The sequence below is a fragment of the Crocodylus porosus genome, unplaced genomic scaffold (genome assembly GCF_001723895.1).
Source record: "Crocodylus porosus isolate Cpor-Errol unplaced genomic scaffold, CroPor_comp1, whole genome shotgun sequence".
NCBI classification, from domain to species: Eukaryota; Metazoa; Chordata; order Crocodylia; family Crocodylidae; genus Crocodylus; species Crocodylus porosus.
The window spans coordinates 1,158,995-1,168,215 of record NW_017728916.1 but is presented as its reverse complement, the minus strand read 5'-3'; the positions used below and the strand labels follow the sequence as shown (position 1 = coordinate 1,168,215).

At 46.3% G+C, this 9,221-nt stretch overlaps 1 protein-coding gene across 1 annotated transcript; it reads left to right on the top strand.

The window, feature by feature from the left end:
* Positions 1–7,756: 7,756 nt before the first annotated feature.
* LOC109310815 (RNA-directed DNA polymerase homolog) lies at positions 7,757–8,083 on the top strand. Its single transcript, XM_019536144.1, has one exon. The coding sequence runs from the start codon at positions 7,757–7,759 to the stop codon at positions 8,081–8,083; it is 327 nt and encodes a 108-aa protein (XP_019391689.1).
* Positions 8,084–9,221: the final 1,138 nt, after the last annotated feature.

Here is a 9,221-nt window from a genome sequence, read left to right as displayed (position 1 = left end):
GGGCATGGGCATCCCATGGGACTGATGAAAGACTGACACAAAGTACCCATTTAATAGGTTGGCTTTTTCCTGGGTGTCAGTTGTCAGTTGCCCCATCTGGTTCATCAGAGGTCCAATGCTGCCCTTGCTTTTCCTCCAGCTCTCACATATGTGAAAAAGGACTTTTTATTGTCCTTGATGCTCGAAGCTAGTTGGAGTTCAGTTGTAGCCTTGGCTTTCCTGGTTTGCTCCCCGCAGGACCGGACCAGTGCAGAATAATCCTTCTTGGAGGTGAATCCCAACCTCCATCTTTTGTAGGCCTTTCTTTTTAGCCTCAGGTCATCTGCTAGATCTCTGGAGAGCCGGGGGGGCTGCTGTGCCCTCTTGCTGCCTTTACTCCGAGATGGAATAGAATTAGCTTGTGCATTGAGGATCGCTCCCTTGAGTAGCAATCACTCTTCTTGAACTCCCTTGTCCCTGGAGTCCTGGTTCCCTAGGGCCTCACTGACAAGCCTCCTGAGCTTGTCAAAGTTGGCTTTCCTGAAGTCAAGGACTTCTGTGTTGCTGACTGATTTGCCAGCTTTACGGTGGACGGTGAAGGTGATCAGCTTGTGGTCGCTGTCACCCAGCTTCCCATCGATCACTCTGGGAACAGCAGGGAAGACCCTGTGAGGAGAGGCTACAGGATCTGAACCTGTTCAGCCTTCACTAGAGAAGGCTGAGAGGGGACCTGGTGGCCATCTATAAACTTACCGGGAAGACCAACGGGAATGGGAGAGACCCTGTTCACCGAGCACCTCCCGGAGTAACAAGTAATAACGGCCATAAGTTGCTTGAGAGTAGGTTCCAGCTGGACATTAGAAGACATTACTTCACAGTCAGGGCAGTTAGGATCTGGAACCAACTTCCAAGGGAAGTGGTGCTGGCTCCTACCTTGGGGGTCTTTAAGAGAAAGCTTGACAATTACTTAGCTGGGGTCATATGAGCCCAGTCTTCTCTCCTGCCCAGGGCAGGGGGTCAGACTTGAAGATCTACTTAGGTCCCTTCCAACCCTACATCTATCAATCTATGAATATGTGGGAAAATAAATGATCAGAATGGCACTACCAGGAACAAGGGGAAGAGAAAGTCTGATGAAGAAATGGAGAGATATTATGGAGAGGGACATAAGAGAGAAAGAGCTGGAAGAAGAAGATACTTATGACTGAAGTTGGTGGAGAGCCAGGATCCTCAACAGTGACCCCATTTAGACAGGACGAGTGAGGGAAGAAGATATTCTCTAAGAGGAGTTATGAGAGGTCAGTACTCATTTTAAATGTCAGAGAACAGAGATATGAGCTAGACAAAATCAGACCTGTTCTAATGCTTTCACAGAACCACAACCAGAGAAAGAGCTCACTAGTCAGTCTCTATAGAAGTGACAAGTTTTCCAACAGCAGTTGAGACGTAACATGCTAAATGGGTGGGCTAAATGCCAGGCAGGTATCTTATATTATGGCTGCTGAATCTTGACTGCAAAATTCCCATGGAAATTAATGCAAGTTACTATTGTCAGGGATTGTTTTGGTTTTCCTTTCAACTAGTTTTAGGCCCTTAAGTTATGAATGGCTTTCAAAAGTTTGAAATTTGTTTTCATTCCATGCTGGCATGAAACCAAAACCCATCCAATCTTTTCATGAAATGGAATGGTATTGAAATATTGGTTTTGAATCAAAAAAGGTCAAGGGTTTTTTGGTAATCCTCTCTCTTCTATCCCTCCCTCTCACTGGAGAGTCTACAGTGGCCTGCAAAAACATTATTTTTGGCAGCAACATAGTAGCCACTTTGCTGTCAGTGGACATGTTTATACAAGATGTTAACTATGGAGTAGATTAATTAGTTCTGTAGTAAATGCCTCACATCTACAAGTACAGGTCTATTAAGCCACAGGAAACTAACAAACTCCACAACAGGGTAGTATTTGTAAATACAAGCAGTACCCTACTGCAGAATTATTTACCACATGCCAATGCATGTGTAGATGCTGACCATGGTATAAATTGCACCTGGTCAGCCCAGCAAGCAGGGAGCCACATGCTTGCCTGCTGTCTAGTCACATGACTCAGCAGTTGCAGGAGCCTCATGGCTCAGCCAGCTTCTCTGTCACCCGAAGCAGACACCAATTGCCCAGGCCTGTGACCCTTGCCAGCCTGAATGTGGCACCCAGGCTGTTGCAGCCAGAGACTGGAGCTCTCCGTAGCTGCTGCAGTGGGGCAGAGCAGGACAGGAAGAGCTCTGGTGTAAACTGCTCCTCCCCAGCTCAATTTGCTGCTAACCCAGGTGCATGTGTAAATGTTATACCTGGGAGTAGTTTACTGCTGAGCAAACTGCTCTGCAAGTTATTCATGTGCATTAATTGCACATGTAGATGTACCCAGTCTCAGCACAGCGGCATTTTTCTTTTCATGAAAAAAATGTATGCAAAATATATGAAAAAAACTGAATTAGCAGTTTCAGTGGTTGTCTATGCAACAGTTCGTTTATTTGATACCTTATGCAAGTGCCAGAACTTAAGCAGGTTTCCATACCTCCATTTCCCAACTAGTCATTGGAGCAAACACTTCTATACCTTTGTAAAGCATTTTGAGGTTATTCTCAGACTAGAGATTACATATTTGCCAATAAAGTTACAAAGGATAATATGATTAAAAATGTTTTATGGTGTAAAAAACAATGAAAAAAAATCAATTTTTCCAGGTTTATACAGGCAATTTTAAAGTACAAGGCTAGAACTGCAGTTTTAGTGAAAGAAGTTCACTAAATAATTCTTTCAGCCTTTAGGTTCCATGGGTCTTTCTTAGAGAGACAACTAAATCAGGGAATTGAAAGAAAAGTAGAAAAAAGTCAGTTCAAAGAGGAATGGAGAATCAATTGACATGAATGAAATTACTCAGATATTGCTCTGGTATAACTGAGAGCAAAATAAGGCCCAAAGATCCTGCTATGTTAAAAAAAAATGAATTTGCTTTAGGGGACGTTATGTCAAAACATTATGGATCTATTTACGATATATACTTATCAAGGGCTGTTATGCCACTTATTGGAGCAATAACAAACAGTAGGTGTATGAGTAACAGATTCTGCAGCACAACCACCTTCAGTGATTGATGGCATTTGGTTTCCACTGGGGCCTCTCAATGCACCTGAGGCAATAAGCTGTTTCTGCTGTTGCTGTGTTTTTCTTCTTAATTATGTCTAATCCACAGTACTGACTGGCCTGCAGTGGCATTTAACATATGCATAAGTTCTAGCCCAAATTCTCGGCAGGATTACTTGGCCAAAACTCTAACTGTGGTATAGTCATTTACAACACCAGAATGCATTTGGCCACTTTCCTTGTCCTTACTTAATCCCAATTGCAAAAGTCTCAGGCTATTTTTCCTACAACAGGAAAACTGGGATGTGCCTGAAAAATAGCTTTACTGTTAGGGATGGTAAGCAGTAGCACTTGTCATGCAAACTAGGATATAAGAAGGGAAGTCTCAACTGAAAAGCACCTCAGCAAGTAAAGTTCTCTTCTTTGCCTACTTTTTTGACCATCTAGCAACACTTTTGTTTGAATATTCCCATTGATTTCCCATCCAGTATCAAATCACATTTAAACTTCTTGCTGCCACTTACAGAGAGAGTGCTTCATAACTTAATTCTTCCCTTCTTATTTGTACATACCTTCCCTATGTCATTATTCCCCCTCTACTCTGCCAATACTTCCAGCCTCAACAGACTTGGTCACATTTTCCCATAAACACCTCTATTCCCTATTCTCTGTATTTAGACCATGAGCTATTCAAGGCAAGGATTGTCCTGAAATGCTTGTAAACTAGTTAGCGCATCTAGGATATTACTAAAAATAAACAATGATTCAAATAATGAATAGGGAGATGCTCAAGAAAGTTGTGGAACTAGTTTCATCACCTATTTGGGCATGCCTGTGTGTTCAATTAATGTGCTTTAGGTAATGCACATTATATCTGGTACTTCCATTGCAAAGTACTTGAAAAATGTGCATTAACCTATTTTAATGCACATTAGCTAAAGAGCACAGGGTTTTTGTGGCACTTTAATGCGCATTAAAATAGGCTAATGTGCATTAAAGCGCATGTGTAGACATGAACAATGTCTACAAAAGACAATACATCAGTGAAGATACGCACATTTATGAAGTGCCCTGCTGGCACACGCTGTTTGAGACACCAAAATTGAACAAGAGAACCAGGCATGTAGAGAGGAAGTCAGGAGTTAACTTGGTTTAGATTCCTACTGCAGAGAACTCTTCTTTACCACAGACTGTAATAGAGATGGAGATGCCTGAAACTATCTCTGGATCTAATTCAATACCTGTAAGAGTTAGTGAGTGCCCTTCCATTGAATTCACTAGCCTGTCAATCAAATCCTGTGAGAGGATGGGTCATTAATGAAAGTGATCATATGAGTAGGACCTAATTGTTGAAATGTCTGAGCTGGAAATTAAAGTGGAGTCCACTTTAAGGAATGAAAATCTGTTGGAAAGAATAAAACATAGTGAAAAGAGAAAATCCTCTCACAGGCTAGCCCCATATCCTCTTCAGATGAAAGAGATGAAGATAGCCAGGACACAACACACTCAGCAAAAAATATACATGTTATTCATGGGCTGAGGTCAGAAGACTGATGCGTCCACATCTTTCCTGTTGTCCAGAGAAATGAGACGAGGCAGTTTTTAGCTTTATGTAAATAACCTAAGCTACAAGGAGCCAAACCAATAACTCTTGTCAAAGAAATGAATGACAAGGAAGTCAGATGACAGACCATGTGTTATATACCACTGTGTGATGCTGGAGAAAGAGAGTATTTCAGTACGTATTGCTAGTCTGATAGATGTGCTAGGGGGTGGTGAGTGATATAAGTGAACCATGCTGTATTGGGACAACAGGGTCAATAAAAGTAAGAAAATATTTGATGATTGATACCCATTGTATGCTTTAAAGACTTTGAAGATATCCAGGCTATCTGCTATAATATCTGTGTTTAGTGGTGGAAAATTGTGGCAGTAAACAATGTGAATTGTTTAAAGGAAATGTACTCTATGATGCTATATGACCACATATATATATAAACTATATGTGTGCACCATTTATTTCAGAAACAAAGATTGTGAACTCAGAAAACTCTGGGAGGGTGTGGGGCTAATTTGTGGCATGTCAGCCAAAGAGAGAAGAAATGATCACATCTTCTAACTATAGTTTCTCTAGTACATTTATTTCAAGACCTGATGATCATAGTAGCATCCATGGACTGTAATGAGAAGTTAATCCTCCCTCTTATTGGTTACTGTACAAACAACTGCCTGTTTGGGTATTTACTATCTGACATGTCCAAACCCCAAAGGCTGATTTATGTACTGGTATGAAGGGGTTTACTATGTATAGAGTCATTATGAGAATATCCCAGTATCATTTTAGTTCTTCTTTTTAACATTTATAATTTTATTTATTTATGTTTTGATTATTATTATTGGAGAAGAGGATACACAGCAAGCAGGGGGAAATAGTGATAGCTCCACAGGCTCATCTGCTAGAAATGTATGAAATGACTGAAGGTTAGCTTGGTGTAGCTAGATCAGCATTCAGATGTATTTAAATACCTTGTATGTCACCACCTGCACAGGTCATGGCTTACGGCAGCCAAACTATGGCACAAATGATCTGCATGTGGCAGACCAGGGAGGGGACAGGCAGCACAGCAGAAGACAGTGCAGGGTGCAGAAAGCTGCGCAGGAGATCAGGCATGGGGCACTGAATGGGGAGCAGAAAGCAGAGCAGCAGATTAGACAGAGAAGAGGATCAGAGTGGCTCTCAGAGAGTGCATCTACACATGGAATTCATCCCAGTGTCACCGTCTACATTTGTGCTTAAGTGCAGTCATTTATGATGTTGTTGAATATCACTTGTATCTGATGGGACTATCCAGCAGCGCAGTAAATTAGTCTACTGAACCCTAATTGCCATGCATGTATAGACTATATGCTTTACTATGCAGCAAATTAGTTTGCTATGCAGTAAAGCATCTCATGTAGATGAACCCAGAAAGGGTGCGTGACTAATCTGTGGCATGCATGCCAACAAGGTTAGCTCTCACTGTCCTAGGAAGAATGTTCTACACTATTCCTCCCTGTGAGGGGGCTGAGAAGGTGCTGGGCGAAAGCAACGCCGATGGCGGCGGAAACTGGCCCGACTTCTGGGTCCGGGCGGGAAGCCCGGCACTTAAGTTTCCCCCTTCCAGGAACCCGGACGCATCCGGGTCGAGGCCTACCCGGACGGATAAAAGGAGCCCGGCGGATCCAGAGGCAGAGGCGGCGGATCCGGAGGTGAGCAAGAAAAGAGCCGGCGGCGGGGAATCCACCCTGAAGCGGGTGCGAGCCCTAAAGTGAGTACTAATAAGCCCCCCCGGACCCCTCTCCAGTTGGTGCCGGTGGTGTGGGACCCATTTGCAAGGGTCGCCTTAGATGTGGTGGGCCCTTTACCACGCAGTGCAGCGGGGCACCAGTTTATTCTGGTACTCATTGATTATGCCACCCGCTTCCCAGAGGCCGTACCCCTGAGGGCGGTGACGGCGGTCAAGGTCACGGAGGAACTTATGAAGTGGATAACTAAGTTTGGAATCCCTAGAGAAATAGTAACTGACCAGGGGTCGAACTTCATGTCAGCTGTGGTAGCAGCAATGTGCAAAGTGTTACGAATACATCACCTCAAAACGACGGTATACCACCCCCAGACCAACGGGTTGGTAGAGCGTTTCAACGCTACCCTAAAGGGGATGCTACGTCGGTGTACCCAGGAGGATCCCCGGAGATGGGACTCGTTAGTGCCGCCCCTGTTATTTGCAGTCCGAGATGCCCCGCAGGCCTCTACAGGCTACTCCCCATTCGAATTGGTCTTTGGGCATTGTCCCAGGAGCCTATTGGATATTGTGCAGGAAGGCTGGGAGGACGATGGCCGGGTAGGCCATACGGCGGCCGGGTACGTACAGGATCTACAAGAGTGGCTTCGCCTGGCTCAGAAGATGGCTCATGATAACCTGGCCAAAGCCCAGAGGCAGCAAAAAGACCGGTATGACCGGGGGACGAAGGAGCGGGAATTAAAACCTGGTCAGAAGGTACTGGTTATGTTGCCTAATGCCAATAGCAAGTTTGAGTCACGGTGGCAGGGACCAGTGACGGTAGTGAGGCGAGTGGGCCCAGTGGATTATGAAGTTCGGAGGGAGGGTCGACGTCAGAAAACCCAGATTTTCCATATTAACCTCCTAAAGGAGTGGCAGGAACCCCAGGGGCTCCTGCTCGAGATGGATTGGGAGGCCGAAGAACAAGAAACTCAAGGGCAGGACCCATCACCAGGCCCCTCGGGGGATGTTCCCGGCCCCGGGAAACGGCAACTGGGGAAGGAGCAGGAACAACAACTGAGAGAACTAATCCAGGAATTTAGAGATGTCTTCACAGAGAGCCCGGGGAAGGCGAAGGGGGTGGAACATGCGATCTTGACAAAGAGGGGCCAAGTTGCCAGGGAGAGGTGGCGGAGGATTCCCTTTTTCCGGCGCCAACCTATTAAAGAGGAGCTAGACAATGCTGGTGCAGGGGATCATTACCCCCTCCCGTAGCACCTGGCAGAGTCCGCTAGTGGCAGTAACCAAGCCGGATGGCAGCTTGCAGCTGTGTGTGGATTTTAGGAAACTAAATGCAATAACCCAGTTCGATGCCTTCCCCATGCCCCAGGTGAATGAGCTGGTGGAGCGGATTGGACAAGCTAACTTTATCTCCACCTTAGATTTGTTGAAGGGGTACTGGCAGATCCCCTTACGGCCAGAAGATCAACCTAAGACAGCCTTCGGCATGCCGTGGGGTTTGTACAAATTTAAAAGGATGCCCTTCAGGCTGAATGGTGCGGCCGCCACATTTCAAAGACTGATAGACTGGATACTCGCACCCCATCAGGAATACCCGGCAGCTTACATAGATGACATCGTGATGTACACCCAGATGTGGGAGCAACATGTAAAGGCCTTGAGGGCAATTCTGCAAGAGCTGAGATGAAAAGGTCTGACGGCCAACCCAAAGAAGTGTGCCCTGGGCAAAATAGAGACAAAGTACTTGGGTTTCTTGGTCGGCAATGGGCAGGCGAAGCCACTGAGAGACAAAGTGGAGGCCATCCGAAATTATGAGGCGCCGCTAACAAAGAGGCAGATGTGGGCGTTCCTCGGCTTGGCCAGTTATTATCGACGGTTTATTCCGCAGTTTGCCAAGGTGGCCAATTCCTTAGTGGAGGCAACCAGAGGGCGTGAGCCCCTCAAAGTCAAATGGACTCCGGAGAGGCATAAAGCCTTTGAAGAGCTCAAGAAAGCACTTTGTCAGGGAGCTGTTCTACACACGCCTAATTTCAATGTCCCATTTATTCTACAGACAGATGCTTCGGCCTATGCCCTGGGGGCAGTCCTTGCCCAGGAGGTAGATGGAGTGGAACGCCCCGTAGCGTTTGCGAGTCATAAGTTAAACGATCACGAGCAAAGGTATTCTACCATTGAAAGGGAGTGTTTAGCTATAAAATGGGGTATTGACTACTTTTAGTATTACCTGTTAGGCCGGGAGTTCTGGCTAGTAACGGATCACGCTCCCCTACGTTGGCTTAACTCCACCAAGACCGAAAATGCCCAAATCATGAGGTAGGCCCTGGCACTTCAGCCGTTCCAATTTCAAATTGGATACAAACCAGGGCGCACTAACACCGTGGCGGACTTCTTGTCAAGACACGGGGGAGCGGGACTGCAGCCTGAACCACAGAAGGAAGCCCCTCCATTGCAGGAAGGGCAGGAGGGGGAAGGCAACGGTCAGGGCAAAGAAGCGCCTAGCGGCGTCTTAAGGGGTGGGGTATGTGAGGGGGCTAAGAAGGTGCTGGGCAAGAGCAACACCGACGGCGGCGGAAACTGGCCCGACTTCCGGGTCCGGGAGGGAAGCCTGGCACTTAAGTTTCCCCCTTCCAGGAACCCGGACGCATCTGGGTCGAGGCCTACCTGGATGGATAAAAGGAGCCCAGCGGATCCAGAGGCAGAGGTGGCGGATCCGGAGGTGAGCAGGAAAAGAGCCGGCGGCGGGGAATCCACCCTGGAGCGGGTGCGAGCGCCTGGCGATGTGGCAAGAACTTCTGGGGTGGAGGTAAGCCCCCGCACAACAGGAG

Excerpts from the sequence above, each read along its gene's own strand:
- LOC109310815 (XM_019536144.1), top strand. The coding sequence starts at position 7,757 with ATGCCCCAGGTGAATGAGCTGGTGGAGCGGATTGGACAAGCTAACTTT.